The 23,165-nt window shown below is 48.2% G+C and overlaps 1 protein-coding gene across 2 annotated transcripts in view; it reads right to left on the bottom strand.

The window, feature by feature from the left end:
* Positions 1 to 22,551, bottom strand: part of LOC139059378 (heat shock 70 kDa protein 1B-like) — a 28,014-nt gene extending 5,463 nt beyond the window's left edge. The window contains exons 1-7 of one of the 2 annotated variants that reach the window (XM_070537698.1): positions 22,432 to 22,551; positions 9,979 to 10,212; positions 8,764 to 9,119; positions 8,158 to 8,438; positions 6,447 to 6,927; positions 5,283 to 5,603; positions 4,217 to 4,330 (exon numbers count right to left, since the gene is read on the bottom strand). In XM_070537698.1, the coding sequence (XP_070393799.1) occupies positions 4,217 to 4,330; positions 5,283 to 5,603; positions 6,447 to 6,927; positions 8,158 to 8,438; positions 8,764 to 9,119; positions 9,979 to 10,183 (1,758 nt within the window). In that variant the 5' untranslated portion in view covers positions 10,184 to 10,212; positions 22,432 to 22,551. The remainder of the gene's footprint in view (positions 1 to 4,216; positions 4,331 to 5,282; positions 5,604 to 6,446; positions 6,928 to 8,157; positions 8,439 to 8,763; positions 9,120 to 9,978; positions 10,213 to 22,431) is intronic. The other variant, XM_070537699.1, reaches the window with a different exon arrangement.
* Between the last annotated feature and the right edge of the window lie 614 nt (positions 22,552 to 23,165).

Below are 23,165 nucleotides of genomic sequence, written 5' to 3'. Positions count from 1 at the left end.
GATTAGAAGGGGGCACTCGTACAATGGAGCATGAGCGCCCCCCCTCCTTTTCCTCGTTAGAAGTGCATTGCCGGTCTGCGAGGCAAGACCGCAGAGAGCCGCCAGGTGTGACACCGCGACACGGGCGCCTACCATTGGCGGAAAGTGGCGTCATCGGAGCGGACTCTCCTATTGGTCGAACATGACGTGACTTCCAGTGCTCGAAGGGTTTATAAGAAGCCTTCCAGAGAGACCTGAGCATTCTGCGACATGCCCTGATTCCCTGATTCACCTCTCTCGAACTTCTTGCCGCGGGCCGCAGCGTCCGAGTTGCTGCCGGCCCGTAATGACTGTACTACTGTTAATTGTCGCCCACCTCCCTGTACATAATGTAGAATAAATCCTCCCAAGTTTGGTTTTCATCCGCGAAGTCCGTCCCTCAACCCCTACACCTCGCGGCTGTTCATGATAGCGATAAGCAGATGCAGCGGCAGCACACCCGGCTAAGTGCTATGTTCGTTTGTGCGCGGAACGCTTGGGAGCATTGCAATAACGAGGCGCAAGCAGGCATGTCGCGTGGTCTTTTTTTTTTTTTGCGGGAATCCGCACTACGCTGAAAAACAATGATATTTAATAGATAGAAAGATAGAAACTGTTTATTCGGACGTTTTTAAAACTGTCCTGCAACTTTCTAGTTGGAATTTTTTCCCTAGCTTCGTTGCTTCAGAAGTTAGGGTAATTAATCTTGACTAATTGCCTAAATAAACAAAATTAAAAAACTAGCTTGACATACTACATACAAAAGTGAGCAACATGCATTTGCTCGCGTCACCTTAGAGTGTATCGGCATGTTTTTTAAGTCTGGCTAAGGTTAGCTGAAACACCCTGTACATTCAAACTCGCGCCACACGTGTACTTCGACCCGGTACCGCTACACGGCGCAAGTAGACGCCTCATACAAGTGCGTATCGGCGGTGACAATGCGGCGTGTCGTTACATTGCTTCAATGCTAGTCGCATTAACGTCGGCGGTTTTCCTGAGATGGTTTCTGTCGAAATATTATATAAAAATATATCATCAGACTTCAGCGACTTCTCCGGATGAGAGCTCTACAACTACGCCACCTTCCCCTCCGGCTCTCGCCAACGCTCCAAATTAGTGCGAAACTCCTGAACTGCTGTGCAGACTCTCCCAACAGTGTACAAGGACTGAGGTGCAGGCATGACGACGACTACTCGGCGACAATGACGATGGCGACCAAGCATAACGACACAGTCAACGACAGCGACATCAAGACGAAGATTGCATGCTAACTGCCGCTTGTTGTATACTTCGTCGCAGTACAACGCACTCACCTTGAAGAACACACACTTCGTGAAGGGGACGTCTGATTGGCCCACCTTTTTAAAGCGAAGCTTTGTATGTCTTACTGACTCGTCCGTTAGCGCAGAAAACGCACTGCAGGAAAGCCAACTCACGCATCTGCATAGAACACTATAATTTACACTCGCAGTACCGCGCCAGCGTCGACTAGCCGCTCGGTCAGTGCCTGATAGCTGCGCGAAGCGAGGAGCTCAGCAAGAGTAGCGCATGCGCACGAAGTTCACTGGAAGCACAAGTTGCGTATGCCGGCCATGACACTACCCCTGTCGCGATTGACTGAGCTTCCCTGCTCATCGGAGACAGCAAGTGCGCGTGAACACGGGCTCGTCTTAGGATCTGGAAACAAAAAATCAAAGCCCATTTTTTAACGAAAGATGGTTCAATGCCACGCTACCCAGACGAACTGTATATATCTGCATTACATTACGCGCGTCACGCAATGCATTTCCGGCCGTCACCATGGGTAGGCCGCGGGTGCAGCGCACGCCAGAAGAGGCTGCCGTACGCGAACGTAAGCGCGATTGTGATCGCAAGGCAGATCCCGTGTATCGGCAACGGCATGCAGTGAGCCATGTGGGAAACGCTTGTGCAGTTGAGATGCCTACTGGTTTTGTGATCGTCAGCGTGTACATCAGACCGAACACGTCTCGTTGTGAGGCGTAAACGTTCCTGGCAGAAGCGATGAAGACCCTAACGCCACATAATACGCCGATCCTCCTGTGCGGTCGCCGATCCACCTTAACATCGATGGGGCGAAAGAGCACGGCAAACGGATCGAGAGTTTCATGCTAGCTACTCGCGGAAACTGAAGACGCTACAGAGACCCACGACACAACACCGTGCCTGCATTGATCTCACGTAAGCAGGCTATGTCACGTTATATATGTATATACGATGGCAGAGCCTCCGACCATCTACCACAGTGATCACAAGGCAACACTGTGCAAGTGTAGAGCCGTCCGTGAAAGCGTGTGTGCGCGCGTAATCAACGGCTACATGTTCTAAAAAAAGGCTGTGCATCTTAACAAAATGTGTCTTCATTCAACTTCAACGTTAAAAAAATACAATCCTAAACAAGCAATCAACTCACGTATGCATAGCATCGAGTCGTCGCTGAGCATTTCTTGGGTTCGTTGCATGGTCGTTGGCTTTGGACTTTGACTTTGATTCAGCTGGCATTGGGAGAAAGTTTCGCGTTCAACCATCTTTCTTGAAGAAAGGGGCTTTGATTCTTTTTTCCTTTGCACTCGTTGAACGTCTATTGGATAACCAAACCCACTTTCTTAATTCAAGAAAGCATGCGCAATGTCTCCTGTCAACTTTCATCCCTCTTACATCTGATGAAATACCGTTGCAAGCCCAATTTCTTGTTCCTTTCACTTACGGTCCGAAAGTGATTGCTGAAGCGCTTTCGCTCCGCCCATAGCTAAGCCTGTATAAATAAATATCTCATGTATCAAGCATACTCAGTCTTGAGAAAGGCCGGTCCTCCTGCCTAAGCCTCGATTAAGTAAACATCTAAATAAACCACAAATGCCAGTAGCCAATGAAGTCAAAGAAGCAAAATGGTCATTGAAATGTAGAGATTAATAGAGAACAGGGGGAAATGAAAGTCGACGAAAAGCTAACTTGTCGCCCGTGGGAAGCGAATCCACAAAGTCAGCATTACGCTTGATACGAAGGTTGTGGATTCTGTTTCCACCAAATATATATACATATATATATATATATATAACCTCAATATAAAGAACTGTGTATGCGATTTCAATATAACGAAATTTCGCTTCCGCCGCAATGGAATGCCGAGACAATAAATGGAAACATCCACGCTCGCAGATGGTGAAATGATGGATTACAAGCGGCTGCTTGCAAACACACCTCTCAAATCGCGCTCAGCGCGACAAGAGCGGCCGCTGAAGTGGAGCCGGGCATTATGTTCCGTATAAAGTCCAAGCGCGATAAGAACCTGTAGCAGTCCGCGCAGTTTGTGCTTTAGGTGCGAGTGAAAGGGTGCGAGGGTGAGATAGGAAGATGGTGGCTTCATGAGTTCCGCCTTGCCGTGCGACCAAAGGGAAAGATGGGGAGGGGAGCGGGCTCGTGGTAACGCGGTCAAGCGCGCGGGAAGGTCGGGGGTGGGGGGGGGAGGGGGGGAGCGCGTCGCGATTTCTGGCGCGCGTTACGACCGTGGCTGCGCATGGCTGTAAGCGCGGCTGAGCATATATGCAACCGCGCACCCTACTTTAGAGGTAATTTACTGCATGTGCAAAGAGTTCGCGTGCCGAGACGGTGGGGCATCATGTAAGCTGTCTTCCCGCGCGTTTAGTATTGGAGGTTGCGTAATCTCGAGTTTCGGCGACTCGTTGGAGCAAGAGACAGACAAGCATTCGCTCTCCGCTGCCGTCACTTTTCATGACAGCGTCATCTCACTGCGGGACGACGCAAATCAGCCACGGGGGTTGGCCTGGTGGGCTTCGCTTAATTCGTACCGCTGAGACGATATCGTCGACTGTACTTATTTGCGATATAACAAGCAAATTACCGATTTTAGCTACTTAGTTTATATATATATATATATATATATATATATATATATATATATATATATATATATATATATATATATGTGTGTGTGTGTGTGTGTGTGTGTGTGTGTGTGTGTGTGTGTGTGTGTGTGTGTGTGTGTGTGTGTGTGTGCGTGTGTGTGTGTGTCAGCCACAATTTCCCATACTAATCTCCCTCAACTCCCCGTTCCCACCGGTGCACCACTGAACAACAACAAACAAACAAGAAAATCAAGAAAACGAAAGCGCAGACGCGGAGAACGAGAAGGCGGACGAAGCGGAATAGAGCTCACCGCGTTGACCTCCAGCCACCCTTCTATCTCGTCCACTTTCTTGAGCACGCTGTCCATCTCTTGCTGCTTGAGTACTTTGTTCACGGCCGGGTCCTCCTTGATCTTGGTGCGCAGCTGCGAAACGTAGACGCTTAACACTGTAAGGGCTTCAAAGACAGTTAACACAACGCGCTCGTGCGTTGCTGTAAGCGGCCATAACAAGGGTACGCAGTTTTGTAATATATGCGGTAAATGATTGTAATTCTGGGAGACAAAGTGGCAGCTGAATCAGGAAAATTCAGAAAGCAGCGTACACGCTTCACAAATGGCAAAGTTGATGCTTACGTTTTGTTAACTAATGTGAGGCGACGAGGGAAAAAGCCAACCAGAAAGAATGAGCGAAGGGGAGAAAGAATGGTAGACCTTAGGTTAGAATGACTAGAGCTGGGTGAACGCTCGCTAAACTTGAGGAGAGCGAGAAAGTAGGCGGTATGAGAGTGAAGAAGAAAGAACAATGTGTACGCGCACATACAGCTGACGGCGTTTTTAGAACTCTCTTGTGTGCGCATGATGTGTTGTTTATACGACGGCCGGACGCTTCAGCCGTCGGCTAATTCAAAAGCACGCAAAGATGCGTATTTAGAGAACAGGTCAATATAAAACGCGTCGAGGGTGCTAATCAGGCAGCGTGCTACACTGGCGCCGTGCGGACGATCGGGAGTGTGGGCCAACTTACAGAGAAAGCGGCTCTCGCATAGCCTGCCTGCGCTGCAGTGTAGTATGAACAGAGTGGAGAAGGATCTTCGTATGAATTGGGATCTGTAGACTAAAGGCGAACGCATGACGAACGTAGCACAATGTCGAAGTAGCCGACTGCGTCGCCTGCAATTCAGTCGTGATGTTTGTTTTATTATCATCTATATTCCCTTTCGTGCGCCACAGTTTTAGTGATCTCAATCAGGAGTGACCTGTTAACAAATGATTATTGCCCGTTCGATCGGTTGGGTGTGCCGATTACAAGAGCCCGAAGTTCATGGCGCGTGGCACCAAACTCTGACAGTAGAGAGCCACGGTCGGCTGCGCGCACCTGAAATAGGTAGCCCTCCAGTGAGTTTCGGGCGGCGATGCGGTTCCTCTCGATGATGTCCTGTTCCTTGTAGCTCTCGCTCTCCTTGATCATCTTCTGGATCTGGTCAGAAGTAAGGCGGCCCTTGTCGTTCGTGATGGTGATATTTTTGGGCTTACCCACGCTCTTCTCGACAGCCGACACGTTCAGGATGCCGTCAGCGCTGAGATCGAAGGTGACTTCAATCTGCGGCACACCCCGCGGCGCGGGTGGGATGCCCTTCAGCACGAACTTGCCAAGCAGGTTGTTATCCTTGGTGAGTGCCCTTTCGCCTTCGAACACCTGCGTGCGCAATGAAACCGCAGCAAGGAATTCCAAAATTTGGTGTTTGTAGGCGAAAACAGTGACAACGCAACGAAACCTGAATGGGCGAGCCGGACAAATATGACACTCAGTAAACTGTCAACGTTTCTTCTGAGTCTTCGCGGATTCGTGCGCTATAAAAGAGAGCCTAAACCATCAGCCGTCGCTGGGTTAGTTGTTTTGGGTGCGAGTGTGCTTGGCTGTTTTGTTGGAGCGTTAACCGGGCTCATACCACTGTAATTCAACCTCATTGCTTTTATTGATAACGATTGACCGTTGATTATCTGCCTCGACATAATGGCATCTAAAGCGACTTGAAGGTTTTTGCAAAGTATGCCGTTGTTTTATGCATGAGAAGTTAAGCAATACGAGTGGGTTCTTAGGAGATTACTAATCACAGCATCACAATATATTCCCTCCAGGGCGGCTTCTCTCACTTTTACTTACAGTATCTAAGTGATTTGATCAATGGTGGTAATGCGTGAACGCAATGATAAAATGGCTCAAAATTTCTCGTCATGCCAACGACGCCCCGTTACGCTTTCGGGCTGAAGTAAAACACGAACTATATATTTTCGTTCCCCTGTGAATTCACTTGGTTGACTTTATAAATGTATATTGCAAAGAAAAATAATTCCCAATTCCACTTAATGTTTTGAATAAGAGCGCAGAAAGCACAGAGGATACAGAGGAGGGAACAGAGTGAACACTCCTCTGCGCACTCTGTTTTTGTCGCGCTGTTCATCACGTCATTGAGCCAGGTTCTATACCAACATCATACATACGCCTGCAACATCTACAACACGAAGTATTATACGGCACCTGTATGAGCACGCTCTGCTGCTCGTCCGTGTATGTGGTGAAGATGCGGGTCTTCTTGATGGGTATGGTGGTGTTGCGCATGATGAGCACCGTCATCACTCCACCCGCCGTCTCGATGCCGAGCGACAAAGGGGTGACATCGAGGAGCAGTAGGTCCTGCAGCTCGACCGTCTTGACGTTCGTCAGGATGGCGGCTTGGACGGCAGCGCCGTACGCCACAGCTTCGTCCGGGTTGATGGACTTGTTCAACTCTTTGCCGTTGAAGAAGTCCTGGACGAGCCTCTGTATCTTGGGAATCCTGGTTGAGCCACCTACAAGCACGACGTCCTTGATGTCTGACTTGTTCAGCTTGGAGTCGTTCAGGCAGCGCTCCATCGGGTCCAGGCACGACCGGAACAAGTCCGAGTTGAGCTCTTCGAACCGCGCTCGTGAGATGGACGTGTAGAAGTCCACGCCGTCGCACAGAGAGTCAATCTCGATGCTGGATAGAGATATTTGCCAAATTGTACTTTTTGCTTGCGGTAAAACAGTGTGACGCAGATAAAAGAATGTAGATGGGAAAATATTATTTGCATAACAGGACGTGGTCTAGTGGTTCCTATGTGGAGAGAAGATCGCTGCCGGTGCATTAAATGCCGCGCTTTAACTTTAGCGATGTCGTTCACTAAAATGAACATAGTCATTAAAAGGATGGGCGCCAAAGCCACCAGGCTGAGGCGACTGAATAAGACGGAGGAGACTCTCGCAGGCAAGGGACATCAGTGTTTCATCTGCAGACGTCATATTTTTTGATTAACCAATTTATTTTAGCGGATGCTATTGTCTTACAATACTCTGCAAAGTCGCACTGCCGCTAGTAAACGCTTTTAAGCCATTTTGCAATCTCCGTGATACATTAGAGTAGCTAAATAAATCACCTTGCGTTGCTTAATTTACGTGAACGGTATAGAGCAATGCTGGGGACAGCTGGCTTGGCAGTTGGCTACGTTAAGGAAGTAATTTTTTAATTCAATTCAAATATCTTCACAATTATTCAGGTTAAACACAATATCACTGATGTTTTGCATTTATGTAATAACAGAATGGATATATAGTGCTGCTCCGCCGTGGTTGTTCAACAGACGATTGGAGTATTCAGCAACAAAAGTATAAAGGCAGGAAAGGTGTTTATCGTGGTCACTCAATCAAGCTTCAGATATTCCATTGACTGAAAATGGGAAGTTGAAGGTAGAAAGGAGACTACACAATTCTTCCATGCGTTTGCGCAGACTGCGCGCGTTGAAATGCAAGACAGATCGTTGATGATTTGAAAGAAGATTGTAACTCGCTAACGGTGAGATAGGACGAAATGCGAAATGCGAGATTCGCCTAGGTGACACGCACGCGCATGGTTGAATTACAGTCAAGTTATCGCGGAAAGTTATGATGCAGTTATGATTCAAAATACGCGGCTTTCGGCTGTTTTACGACCCTTGATTTGAAAGTTGTCTGTCCACAGACAATCTCCGGCCCACGTGACACAGGCAAGCTAACAGCTACAGGCGACGAAACTGCGCTCGCGTCATCCGCTTCTGCTGTTTCGCCAACTCAAGCAAGTGTCGCGCCATCTACGTTCTAACACTGATTTGGATCTACGCGCTTCTCGGTGCCGACAATTGCGCGACGTGGTACCGGACGTTGTCGCTCGGAGTCGTGCAGGCGGGTGGCTCACCTGGCCTGCGTGCAGGACGACAGCGTGCGCTTGGCCTTCTCGCAGGCGGTGCGTAGGCGGCGCAGCGCCTTCTTGTCCTGCTCGATGTTCTTCTTGTGCTTGCGCAGGAACTCCTGCGCCAGGAAGGACACCATGCGGCTGTCGAAGTCCTCGCCGCCCAGGTGCGTGTCGCCCGACGTGGCCTTGACCTCGAAGGTTCCCTTGTCGATGCAGAGCACGGACACGTCGAACGTGCCGCCGCCCAGGTCGAAGATGACCACGTTGCGTTCCTTCTCGTTCGTCTAAACAAGACGGAAGCCCGCATGAAGATGCAGGTTTGGTATGCGGTCAAGAATGGTCGAGTGCCACGGTTGTGTTCCCTTAGTGACTAACAGCGCGTGCACGGTTGTCCAATCATTAACAGTAACAGCACGTCAGTGCCTTGTGGCTTGGGGCAGGGCATACATGGTCGCATTAAAACGCACGGGGGCCACGGCGTAGTCCGGCAGACCGTTCCATTCACTGCAACCACGTCTGCCCCTGCGGTAGGTACCGACCTGCTGATATTGTTAAGGACGCTAATATTATTAATTGGGTGGCCGTACATCTCGCAGAAAGGCAACAAACCTTGTCAAGCCCGTAGGCTATCGCAGCCGCTGTCGGTTCGTTGACAATGCGGAGCACTTTGAGGCCTGCGATGGCTCCGGCATCCTTTGTCGCCTGCCGCTGCGAGTCGTTGAAGTAGGCCGGCACGGTGATGACAGCCTCTTTGACGGGCCCGCCGAGAAAGGCCTCTGCGCTCTCCTTCATCTTGTACAGTATCATGGACGAGATTTCCTCTGGGTGGAACACCTTGGTCTCGCCTTGGAAGGTGACCTGGACCCGGGGCTTGTTTCCGTCGTTGATCACTTTGAAGGGCCAGTGCTTCATGTCATTTTGCAGCGCCGGGTCATTGAAATTTCTTCCGATAAGCCGCTTCGCATCTGTCGGCCAGAACATCGGCATCAGCGTAGGTTCGTATTCCACACATCTAAATTTTTTGAACGCATGCATTGTTTTTTCTCCTAATAGTAACTAGAATAAACGCACGAAAAGAAGATACAGCAAAACTAGACGTGTTGGGTGCGTGTGCGTGTGCGTTTGTGTGTGTGTGTTGAATGCTGGGGTTTTACGTGCCAGAACCACCATTTGATTATGAGGTGCACGCCGCAGTGGGAGACTCCGGAATAATTTTGGCCAGACCCGCCGTGGTTGCTCAGTGGCTATGGTGTTGGGCTGCTGAGCACGAGGTCGCGGGATCGAATCCTGGCCACGGCGGCCGCATTTCGATGGGGGCGAAATGCGAAAACACCCGTGTACTTAGATTTAGGTGCACGTTAAAGAATCCCAGGTGGTCGAAATTTCCGGAGTCCTCCACTACGGCGTGCCTCATAATCAGAAAGTGGTTTTGGCACGTAAAACCCCATATTTTTTTTTAATTTTGGCTATGAGGGGATCTTTAACGTGCCCCGAATTCAGGAAACATGGGCCTTTTTGCATTTCGCCTCCATCGAAATGCAAATGCGGCCGGGATTTGATCCCGTGACCTCGTGCTTAGCAGCGCAACATCGTAACCGCTAAGTCACCGCGGCAGGGTGCGTGTGCGTGCGTGTGTGTTTTTCCCTTGATGCCTGCAATCTACACTGCGTGTGAAAAGATTTGTGACGTTAATTCTATTGGTGTTCCGCCTGGTGATATACAGGCCACAACAAGTTCGCACGCAAATCCTAGCAGCAGTATTGCACAACTAATACTTGCGTAGAGCTTACGTCGCGCGTTGGTGACCTGAGCGCGAAAGCTTACCGAAGATGGTGTTCGTAGGGTTGAGCGCCGCCTGGTTCTTGGCAGCTTCGCCGATGAGGCGCTCATCATCGGTGAAAGCCACATAGCTGGGCGTAGTGCGGTTTCCCTGCTCGTTGGCGATGATCTCCACCTTTCCCTGGCGGAACACGCCCGCGCACGAGTACGTCGTGCCCAGGTCGATGCCAATCGCCGGCATACTCGCCATCGCGCTGCTGCCGGACCCCCACCGACCTGCTGGTGGCGTCGAATTGAAAGCGAGTACGAGTCAGTCCGGCGCGTACCGACCTTTACGGCTATAGCAACGCGTTCCGCTCTATATTTAAGGAAAATGTGCAGCCACCGTATACAGCTTCGCAGTGTGGAAACAAATGAAAGATAAACAAAAAAATTAGACTGAACCCATCTCACGATGAATGTCTGTGGTAATGCGTTTAGCATTGAATCACTATAGCGACACAATGTATTGTCACCATCGAAACGAGTTATGTATGACGCGTGGGCTTCGGCGGGACTCCGTTTTTGCGCTTCACTAAGAACACTCAGTGCCATCTAGCGCCGCCGTCACGAAGCTTGCGCGTGGTCTCCGAGATGCATCGCGCACCGCTGCGTGCGAACGCAGAGAAATGCGTTATGCGGAAACCGCGCTCCTGTTTCCCGCTTCTTTCTGGACAGCCTGCGCCATGTCGTGGCGCTATCGATAAGTCCGCGCGTGGCCCCCGAGACCAGAAGCGTGGCGCGCCGGTGCCTGTGAACGCTCGGAATTGTTGCTTGGCTTTCCGCACATCCAGTGGCGCATACTCAGTGTCCTAAGTTGGCGAGACATTTATTAAAGAGCGCCACATACGCAGTGCATTTGTAGCGCAGCCTGCTAAAGCCTCGGATTGCTGTCCTTGAAGGACCCTTGTGACGTGGCCTCGATTCCGATCAGCATCGAAATAATTTAAGGAATCTTTGTTCGTCGTTGCCGTCATTAGGGATCTTTTTCGGCACATTCCCAGTAACACACATCTAGTTACCCAAGTTGGCGTCAAAGCACTCATTGAAGAGCGGCATACACCTTCTGGAACATATCCAGTGACCGAAGCTGGCATGAAAGAGGCTCATCGAAGACCAGCACAGACCGAGTGGCACGTACTCAGTGCACAGAGTCGGCGTTAAAAAGTTTCTTTGAACAGCGGTACCTACCCAACCCCGCATCTACATTGGCTCACGTTGGCATGAACGATGTTCGTTAAGAGCTGCACATATGTACTCATTGCCACTTTCTCAGTGACCCAAGTTGGCCCGATGGTTGGTTTTGAACCCTGTTCCCTCAGCACAGCAACCCGATGCGCTACCCATTCGACCATTAACTATACCAGTGACCCAGGTAGGCGTGAGAATGGTTAGATAAAAAACATACATACATACGTACATAGACAGCTAGCGCCCAGAAAGTGCGTTTCATATACCCGAAGAATGCCAATGCATTAATAAGATAAACCTCGATGTTTTAGTCTAAATGATGTGAACTTTGAGTTATCCAGCTAGCAGCGGCAGTGCACGACACGCCCGTGGCATCGTGACCTATATATGTTTGCTCTGTGGGCCTAGAGGATGCTGGTAATATGTGAAGCTTGCCGAGGGAAGAGTTTTGGTGAGACGCATATACACGCAGAAGTGCGGCAGGAAGTAAATACATTTAAAGCTTCCGTACCCCTTGTCACATTGCCATTCCCATTTTGGGGTATTGGTCAAGAATGGGCACATACACAGTGGCACATACTCAGTTGCGCAAACCCGGTGGACCAAGTACTCTACTCGGGCGCATGCGCAGTGACACATGTCCAGCGGCTAAAGCTGTCTCCTTTGTAAAATCGCACGCGAATATTTGGTGAAAGAGACACAGAAGTATTAGCATAAAAAGGTGGCACGAAGGCCGGTGGTGACTGAGTTCGCCACTCAGTGCTTTTATCAAGCCAATGGTCATATGTTCACAAGCGTTCTTAGTCAACCACATGGACGTGCAGGTATACCCTTCTAACTATCCTAATTCTTTTCAGTGTCCCAATAACGAAGGAGGTCGTTACACTTTATAGTACTTTTGACCTATAGGGCAAAATTAATATTTTAGGAACTGTATATAACAGGAGTATTCGGCAGTTTCAGATGAACAGGTGGGTATTGAATGACGTCGCATTTAAGCACTTTCACGTAGGCCGCCGAGCAGTTATCAAATGAATCATAATGTTATGTTTACAGAGACACTAAGTTTGCTGGGAAAAACTGACGAGTAAAACACACCTCGGGGAGATTATCCTCTGTGTAATCATATAATCAACATATCGATCCTACTTTTCTCAAGTTAGCGCCAAAATTGACATGATTTTCATTTCCCCTTTTTTCGGTCTTAGGTTGGCTATGGTTTCTTAGGCAGCGAATTAGCTTAACACATGTGCTTCCTAATCCGAAGATATGACCTGTAACTTCACTAATTTAAAGGAAATAGTGACATATTATATGCACGCGCGGAATTTGATTCTTTGTGACTTGGAAACGCCACTAATGAATTAAGTTCCGCTAGACTGTCGCAGACTCCCACTAAAGATCACTCTTTACACCACGAGTGATACAACATCGAAAACTCCCGTTCACACCAACTTTCTATCCCTTCTTCACCTCCCCATGACGTCCTAGGTAATAGCATAGTCTAGTAGTGCCTAAGTTATTGTTAATAGCTAACATTAGCGTTATATTCCCGAATTTACGACGACCCTGCCAGACGTTGCACTGGCGTTTTCAAAACCGCATTGTTGCCTATAAATGCAAAAACGGAAGCTTTACTTTCACTTTCACCAATAACAAGCGATATTTTTTCCCCGAGTAAATTTAGAGAGCTGCAGGATGGTAAGACACCAGGTTAGCGGAATATATTTGTTTATCGTTCATTAAAGCTTTGCTAGGTCAGTGACACCTGTACAAACCATAATGATTTGCAAAACATATATGACACGGCGAAAAACAAAAGGTACATGCTAATTTGGAAAATCTAATTGTCAGAAATTTCAATTATTTAATTGAAGAAGTCTTCGTGCAGCAGATAAAAGATTCTTTCTGAAACTTCGGTAATGTCAGCGGGGCATAGCAGTTTCTGAAGGTCATTGCTATGTTAGCGAAGAATTTTACCATGGGAGCGGCGTCGGTGCGGAGCTTCCAATGAGGGAATCCATCCATCGAAGGGACTATAAGGTGTGTTGCAAAGAGCATTGTAAAGCAGGCTTTCACCCGCATGGGCTTGGCAGTTTCTGTGATGAGCCACAGATTTTTGTTTGTTTCCTTCAACTGTCTTGGATCTAGAATTTTATGTGCACACTTCACCGTCTCGCTCAAGTAAACAGGACAGTTGTAGATTTATTATTCACCGATGAGCACTGAAGGATCTGTACAGCAGGAGCAGTTACGATGATATATACATGAAATACATGAAATGCGATGAAAGACTGTCTAAGTGTCCTTTAATTGTTACAGGCATATGTCCACATTGATTAACCCGGAGATCGCTGCAACTGGGAACCGCAATGACGTTTGATGCTTGCTCGCTTAGGCTGCATTTCCAAGTAAGCATAAGGCAAAGGGGCTCGCAAACTGAAATATGGTGAACGCTAAAGAGCCCCAGGTCAGCAGACTAGGCTGGCGTCCTCTCTTAGAACTATCCTCAAACCTCAAGCGCAGTGGTCGCTGGTCTCCGTTAATGCCCACCGGTATTCTGACCACCTGCTGTTACAGCAGTGATTTTTGTGATCGATATTTATATTGCGCCCCAAAATTAACGGGGCATACATCAACCTTAAGTCGGTGTCTACAGCGGCGTCTATAGCGGCGTCCTGTGCTCCGCGTGGTCTCCTTAATTATTCAATGCGTGAATTCAGAAACGCTTTGTAGAGAGCGTGGGGCTCTGTGTGACTAATCCGATGTTTCATCGATTAATGTATCTGGAACAGACTAGCGTAAAAAATATTCAACCTCTATGGCAATAAATTCTGGGCAAGCAAATATTCACGGTAATTCCCGCAACTTCGTAGTACATGCACAGTCCGTGTACTGGCTCGTGCGTAAATAATGAAAGGTGTTTAGAGCTCTACACTTCATAGGGCCTCTGGGCCGTTTAGGTCTAAATTTTCAATCATGCTTCCACATTACGTTTGTGAGCTTGGTTAGACCCAATAGCTTTGTATTCCATAAATATTGATTGAAGTTTAGAACAATGGCTCTAGGCAGCCGTCTGTAATGGCATGCATAGAAATGAACCAAAGACGCGGCAGCAGCGCTACTCCCGAAATATTCCCGTGCGTATTCACAAAGGTCACGTTTGCGTAGAAATAACCTCTGTCATCTCTAACAGGTTCAGCATTTATGTATGCACGTGTTGTATGCCTTGCGCATGTATAATTTACGGCGGCTCCGCATTGAGAAATGCGCGTAAAGGGGAAGCGATCGTGCAACGAGAGCAACCTTTGTCGCCACTGTCCGTGGAGATTTATTTTGTGACATTTCGTGTGGGTGGCGGCCCCAGCCACCAATCCATCGACCGGCGACTGATCCTTTCTCAATGATATGTTATGCGCAGCACTTAAAGTTTACAACATTATTACACCGCCTATACAAAAACATACCTATACAAAAAGAATACAGAATATAAAATACGCACGCCCCTGTACGACCTGCTGTGGAACCTAAGGCTTTCAAAGCACAAAGTTGGGAGATATTGCTATGGTTGCATCGACCAAAGGTTGTCGTCAAGGATCCCACGTTGTGACATTATAAACGCATACATGGCAATCAAAGTCCTTCTTCGCAGGCGTGACCAGGACATAAACTGCTGTCCCGTTCGATATCTGTGCACAATGAACAGACGCTTCGCTTAGCAACTGTTGTAAAGCGGGCGCGTGTGATTGTAAAAATACCGCTTGTTGTGCGTATATCACGGTAAAGTGAACAAACGTTCGCCTTGTACTAACGTCGTTGGATCATAACTAAACCTTGCAATAGTGAACTCGTAGGCTTCGTTACGCTATTTCTTCAATATCCCAGCAGACAGCCAAGATAGCCATTTCAGGGGCTAATAAATTACTTTGTCCTTCTGTCTTAATGGTTAAGAAGAAATGTCCTAACTAATTTAAGTTGTTTTTGTCATTGGTAATTTCTTGCGCTAACGCTTCATGGATTCCTGTTGATTTTCCAGATGCTTGTGAACATGTAAAAAAAAAATACAACCTTGCGCTCCAAAGAGATCGATCGCTGGTAATAGCAAAATTAACCCATCCAATGATCATAAATAGCGCCCACAGTTTTAGTGTGTATCAGCGGAGTTGCCGCGGATTTTTCAACAAAAAGGCATCGCTGCGCCAATTAAATACATCTTTGGGGGTCAAAACAAAAGTAATTATGCTGCAGGAAACTTTAGCGGACGAAGTCAAGCTAACCGGGTACAAATCGGTATGCCGAGAAAGATTGCGGGAGGGGATCGGCAACCCTCGTTGACAAAAAGCTACCCGTTATCGAACACGATATCCATCTCGGATTGAGTAAAATCGAGTATACCCTAGTAGAAGTCGTACTCAAAATGCACAAGGGCAGGGCGCAGAGTATCTTCTGCCTAAACATTTATGGCAGTCCCACCGACAAGAAACAAAGCTTTAGGGAACTTTTCAACAAGGCACTGGCACTCGCAAAAAGCTCCCGGCTCATCATCAGAGGGGACTTTAATGCCCCCTACAGCGCGTAGGGATAGGCTTGGAATACAAAGAAAGGTGAGGGGTTATGGGACCTTGCCACGGACTTGGGACTGTGCCTGATCACCGATCCGGCTTTCCCCACCCGCTGTGGCATGTCCACGTGACCCTGACCTGACCTGACCTGACCTGACCTAACCTGACCTGACACCTGACCTAACTTTCGTCAACTCGAAACAAGCTAGCTGGGAAAACTCGGGCACCGATTTAGGCAACGACCACTATATCATACACACAGGTATAGGCATGCCGAAACAAGAGACTAGAACCTTTCGGTGCACAGACTGGGACCTTTTTAGGAAATTTAGAGCGAAGAGACTAGAATTGGAACCGATGGAAGCGGGCAGAGATTCCTTCCAGACCTGGGTCAACCAGCTCGAAGAGGACCTCAGGGAGCCCACTAAAGAAATTAAGACCGAAGAAAACATAGAGAGCATAGACAGTAGGCTCGTGCATCTGATCGAGGCCAAATAGTCCATCCTGCAAAGATGGAAAACGCAAAGACTGAAGCGAAAGCTCAGGAGAAAGATAGCGTTGCTAAACAGACAGATCGAGGAGCATTCGAGAACACTCGTGAAACAACAGTGGGACGAAGTTTGCCAGTTGGCAGACGGTAGAATCAAACGTGGGGGTGGTTGGAACATCCTCAAACATCTATTGAACGAGAGCGAAACTAAGCCGAACAAGAGAACTGCAATTACAAAACTAGTACATCAAGTAAGTCAGTACAGGACTTGGGAGGTAGTCATGAGACAGCTCGCGGACAAATATATCCCGTTCAAACAACCGGGTGATAGCGACGAACGCGTAGAGTACATCGGAGGACCGTGCGAGGAAATGGACCACGATTTCACCGAGGGCGAGGTACGGGCCTCCCTTCATGGTCTCTTTAGTAGATCGGTAGCTGGACCCGACGGTATTACTAATAAACTGTTAATGAATCTAGATGATGACTCGATCACATTCTTGACGGATCATTTCACCGTGTTGTGGAGAAAGGGAGACTATCAGGAGGAATGGAAGATGGCGAACACCATCCTCACACCCAAGCCGGGTGAACCGCTTCATCTAGATAACCTACGCTCAATCTCGCTTACAACGTGCATAGGTAAAGCTATGGAACACGTTATTCTCAACAGACTCGCTAGATACGTCGACCAAAATGACATGCTCCCGTATAACGTGATCGGTTTCCGCCCCGGGCTATCGACGCAGGACGCCATGCTCCTGATCAGCTCATACAAGTTAGCCCGTTGCACGCGAGAGCGATTGTGGGACTAGACGTCGAAAAGCTTCTGATCGCATAGAGCACGAGGCCATCCTCGATGTCGTGTCCGAGCTGGGGTCGGGTGACAGGCTATTCAGCGTAGTCAAGGCGTTTCTGGGGGGTAGGCAAACGAGCCTCACGCTAGGAGAACTAAAATCGACGGTGATGAACCTGGGAAATAGGAGTACCCCGCAAGGGGCCGTGCTTTCGCCCATGTTATTTAATCTAGCAAGGACCAGAGTCCCGAGAAAACTGGAGAGTAGAGAAGGTATACACTTTGCAATGTACGCCGATGACATAACCATATGGAGCGCCAACGGTAACGTAGGCCAAACGGAGACCAGACTGCAGGAGAGCATACCCATCGTGGAAAGCACGCTACGTGAGATGGGACTAAACTGTTCGGTGGCAAGTCGGAGCTTTTGGTCCTAAACCTTCGAGGCAGGGGTCGAAGACCCACGAGCTACGTCCCCTGGGAGGAACCTAAGATTATCTTACGCTGTCACGACGGACCCGCGATCAAGCAGGTCGAAAATATTAGTTTTAGGCTTCCACATAGCAGCGGGAGGTACCAATATCAATGTCATTCAACACATTTCAAAAAAGACGGACCAAGTCATCAGGTTACTAAGGGGAACCAGCAAAAGACACAGAGGCCTGGGTGGGTGAGGACAGTGCTCTAAGGCTAGTGCACGCCTTCGCTCTCTGTCACTTCACCTACGTGGCACGTCTATTTAAATGGTCGCAGGCCGAGCTTAACAAGCTCAATACTATGATCAGAAAGTTGGTCAAGGCTACCTTCGGTATACCCATCAGCACCTCGAACGTGAAGCTCATGAACCAAGGCGTACATAATACGATAGAAGAGATGGCGGGAGCGCAACAGATGGTGCAGCAGGAAAGACTGACGAAAAAGTGCGCGGGCAAGCTGATACTCAATAGGGACAGACCCCAATAGATCGATGAACCCGTAGGAGGCCGAGGTAGAGTTGAGTGCGGACGCGGACCTTACAGACGCGATCAGAACCACCCCCAACCACAATGTTAGCAGGGAAAAAGCGAGAGCGAAATCTTTGTTGAAAGAAATTGTGCAGCTAGGACAACATGCGGCGCTCGTAGATGCTGCCTGGGTCAAAGGTAGAGAGGCCTACACTGCCGTGGTGGTCGACAGCCAGGGCGAGGTACGGGACGCCGTCACCATCTTCACTAAGGATTCCACGGTGGCGAAGCAAACAGCGATTGCTCTAGCCATCAGGAACTGTAAATGGTCTTTCATTTATAGCTATTCCAAAGCAGCAATTAAGAGCTTTGACAAAGGCTATGTCGCTGGGACTGCGTCTAAAATTATCGACAAGGTCGAAACTGTCAAAACTGAAATTCGATGGTTTCCTGCACATAGGGGACAAGTGGACGAGACTCTGCTCAACCTCAACGAGGTGACGAACGACCTGGCACGAGGACTTGCTTGCCGTGCCGGTCAGAACCGAACCGACGCCCACTACCATTCCGGGGAGCATAAAGATCATTTACTAACTTACAACGACATCACTAAATACTACTACTTGGGGTGTAGGCAATCCTCACTGCCACACGTAAAGCTGAACAGAGCTCAGGCAGTCACGCTACGTTTACTGCAAACCGGGACGTACCGCACTCCGTATTTCACAAATGAAATTCACCTCGAAAGAGGAATTAGGAAAGAATATAACGTATGCGATGGTATCATTGATATCAGACACATGCTGGCGGGCTGTCCTGCGACTCTCGCCGACCCCGAAGAATGGCTTTACTGGCCCAAGATGTTATCAAGCTCTTCATATCCAGGTCAACTACGGGCTGTCCAGGGGGTCCACGACGGTGCCATAAGGCTCGGCCTGACGGTGCTGACGTGGACGCGGCCCGCCTCGGTCTGAAAAGACCGGGCCTCAGGACTCTAATAAAGTTTTGTGAATGAATGGATGAATACGATTCTACTATGCGCTATACTGTATAAGAAGCCGCAGACATGTGGTATTTTCCATATAGCAGTATTGGCTACATTTCCAGACATTAAATGAAAAAGATGCACTATTTCGCCTTACAGGTCTAGTTAGTCCGGAGCTAACAGTGCTGAAGCCTTCTCCGTAGCGTAGTCGACCAGGCGCAAGAAATGCCTTTCTAGCAGTAATTTTCACACTGTCTTGTTAAGACATGACTAAAGGAAAATTACAACTTGTCCGGGCATTTCCCAAGAAGAACGTAAACTTTTAACAAGCCTGTTTTTTTTTTCGTTGTTGTGCATGGAAACTCGAAAACTGCAACAAAGGCACGATTGTTAGCTCCACGTTTTCTGCAGTTCTGTCATGGTGTTTTTTGTACCTTCATAAATGACACATCTTTTTGCGGCCGTCATTACTTCATTGGTCTTGTCTGTGTGCCGTTCTTCGTTGCTTTGTTCCGAATTCTGTTCAGTTTGCGCCTAACCTGAGGGTGATGCACAACTTTACTTTCCAACCTGTCATGTTTCTTGTATGGAGAGACGTTTATTTGAGCTACCCTCCCTCCACCCTCTCTTCAAACGGATATCGCTCGTGTCCACGGACGCACGTGATGCTTCAAATGGTTTCTCAATCAACCCGAAAATTTCCTATTTCTACGGCACGGCCATGTCTTCTGTTCACGAATGTCAAGTTTTGATATTTCTCGTGCTCGCTGCCATCTATGAAAGCGTGGTACCTCCGTTCGATTAGTTGGTCGGCTAAGCAGAAACGGGCTCGAATGCGCAGACACTCAAAGATTGTTCTACGCAGTGACCAAGTGTTGTCGTTGCACCATCTTTAACAGAAACTTGAAGACCATCAACACTGTTGCCACAGTGTACTGCCTCCATGCGTTGGCGTTGCACTCACCAAGAATCTCTCGCAGTAACACTGAGCATTAACTTTGCTGCCAACAAATCCGGGTCGTCCACTCTTACGACAACAGCGGTGGCGCTCTTTATAGTTTTAAGCATGAAATGAATTTAGCTACCGTTGTCTGGGATTTTCAAGAGACCTTGAGCCGAAATCCAGAGCGGTTATTCGGGCACTCAAGACGAGAATGGGGCGAGAAGGGAACGAGAACATCCGGGCATCGTTGCGAGAGCAAAACGAGATCATCCGGGCAACCAGTCAAAACTTAAGAATATGCGGTCTCTGGCCCCCGACCCCTTGTACAGGACGGCATTGCATACGCCAGTTACTTCCCAAAGAAGGTAAACATGTTTCCGGTTCTTCCTAATGTTCGTTCACAACATCACTCAAGCTGTAACTTCTAGTACGCTGATGTTTATTTTGTCATTTCCAATAGCGACGTTCAAAAGTCGGATACAGCGCACCATACACTTGATTGTAATGTTTTGGTGCTTTCCTTTTCAACGTCAGTGGTCCACGAGTTCCGCGGCGCGGTTTTTGTGCCGCCTCCTTCAAGAGATGGCGCCACGCTGCGTGACCAGGCCGGCAGCAGCGTTCGGCGCGCCGTGGATCGTTGTTTGGCCGAAGACGAGACTTGCAGGGAGGTTCAGTTCAGTGTGGTGTGGTCTACCGTTGCGAACATACACTATACTTAGTGTAAGATGTGGCTGGTATCATCTCCTCATCTCCATTCAATCTGCTTTGCCGGTAGCCATTTCATGCTTACATCTACTCTCAATTACGGGAGAGCCAGCATTTATCATGACAAATTATACGTCTCCAAGCACGACCGCACATCAAAACAGCGACAACAATCGTTTGTTTCGGCTTGCTTGGCTTCCGACACGCGACCGCTCCACGCACAAGAGCGCGAACTATGAAGGTATATTAAAACCTCACAGAGCAGAAATACGTTCCTTCACTTACCTTCTTACTAGAAATCAAAACACAGCAAATTAAAAAAAAATATGGCAGAACCATCGGAGGATGATAGGCAATATTAGGAGATATTGCCTATCATGGTGGTAGACCGCCTGAGCTTTGCTGCAGGGGGCACTTATTCGTTAACTCTGTCGGTTAGTGCATTGAGACGCGTGAGTGCTGCGACGTTTCACTGCCTCCAAGGTCGACCCGCGGTACAAAACACATTAAAGCCCTTGCGAGGGCTATGTGTACACGGCACACACACGGTGTACTCTTATCAGGGCCGGCCTATACCAAGGCACCACTTTGACTACCCTGTATTTGATGTAGGCCCGGCTTACTTTGGTGGACAGCCTCCCACGCAAAGTGGGGGAAGAGCGACAGAAAGCTCTGCTCTAAAATGAACGCTGATAGCCACCAGAAGGAAAAAACTGGTTTAACTCATGCTCATGTTACATCTTGTTACATTTTGTGCACGTACATAAATACCTAAGTACATGGACCTGGGGCAGCCGCTGCCGTATCACAATTGGTAGTGCAACGCACGCGTAATGCGGACGTTTTGGGTTCAGTTCCCACCAGCGGCGAATTGTTTTTTCGTCCACTTCCATTTCCCTTTAGCTCGTCATTTCTACACTTTAATTAAAACGACAAATAACTTCCCGTATTCTTTCATTGGCTTCATCGTCTGTTGGCATCATATGGCTGTGACTAACCAAAAATCAGGCCCCTCTATTCTATGTTATGTTACGTAATAGTATGACGGCAGCTCATTTGCTATGTAGTTACACCGCTATTACTATTATTACAGCCTGCTACCATGCAGTAGAGACAGCTGTTTATCAGGTAGTGTCTTTACGAACGCACGCATAGTAATGTAGACTATATGAGTTACTGTATGTTTGAGTGGTCGCACGTAGCTGCCACCGACTCTATAGAATTAAAATTTCTTCTTAGGTAGATTAACTGTAACTCGGTGTTGGGCTGCTGAGCACGAGGTCGCGGGATCGAATCCCGGCCACGGCGGCCGCATTTCGATGGGGGCAAAATGCGAAAACACCCGTGTGCTTAGATTTAGGTGCACGTTAAAGAACCCCAGGTGGTCAAAATTTCCGGAGTCCTCCACTACGGCGTGCCTCATAATCAGAAAGTGGTTTTGGCACGTAAAACCCCAATTATTATTATTATTATTAACTGTAACTCATTACAAAGGATATCCTAATGGCACATATGTCCAAGATGCAACGCTCTGTTTGCTTAGATTGATTCTTAAGAAGTACAATCGACCGTTTATCTAAATTTGAGGCAGTACTTGTCCCCGTGCGCATAAGACATTATACACGATAATTATAGACGGTGCGCCGTTTTCTTCGCAATAAAAGCCATAAGTAACGGCATCGACTCGAAGTACGCTCACTGCGTCGTCCGCCTGGACTGAGTACAAAAGAGGAATAGAGCTCGCTGAAGTTTCTAAGAGGCAAAAGATGACATGTGATGGACGCCCTTATACATACGCATAGTCGAGGTGGAACTCAAGTACCAGCTTTAGAAACACACTCACCTGTCGGTTGGAGCTCACCAGGAGCTCGCTGGAGGCGTGTCGAGCCTCGGTTTCCCTGCTTTCAGTGCGGTGGCCTGAGTGAAAGACGCCCTCGTCTTCTTTGTACCTAAATTCAACTGACGCACGCTGACGTGAAATGGTTATTAATAGTTCGTGCTCAGGCTTCGAGGCATTGCGTGGAACAACATGCATATTTTTATAGGTACGTACACAAGATGTGATGAAGAAAGGACCACTTACCTGTGCTTTTGCAAATAAAGACTTGTAGTTGTTGTCTTCCTCTCAAGCTATGGCTCATACCCAGACAAACTCTCATTCTTAGTTGATCGCTCATGAATGCGCGGGGCACCCACGAGTCACTGTACGCATACGGCCGCGAAACAGGCCTCCTCCGCCTTTTTGCAGGAATTCTACGGCCTCGGCATCGCCCACTGATCCTCACTGTGTCCCTCTCCTTTTTGTTTCCATGCGTACATCTTCCCACTTAAATCACAAAGCCATCATTATGTTAATAAACTCTTTATTAATAAATACACCCATGTATTGCTCGATCTTGCCTCTTTATTTCTTTGCATGATTTTATTCGAGGGCTTCACAGTAAAGAAAGAGGCGATCTATGCTACATTAAAAAGCACCAGGAGGCGGCTTTCGCTGATTTATTTATTGATATATTGATTGATTGTGATTTTTTTCAAGACGACACATGGTAACTATTTGTTCTAAAATGGCGTCCT

The sequence above is a fragment of the Dermacentor albipictus genome, chromosome 4 (genome assembly GCF_038994185.2).
Source record: "Dermacentor albipictus isolate Rhodes 1998 colony chromosome 4, USDA_Dalb.pri_finalv2, whole genome shotgun sequence".
Taxonomy (NCBI): Eukaryota; Metazoa; Arthropoda; class Arachnida; order Ixodida; family Ixodidae; genus Dermacentor; species Dermacentor albipictus.
The sequence above is the reverse complement of the archived record's forward strand: the minus strand, read 5'-3'. Positions and strand labels throughout refer to the sequence as shown.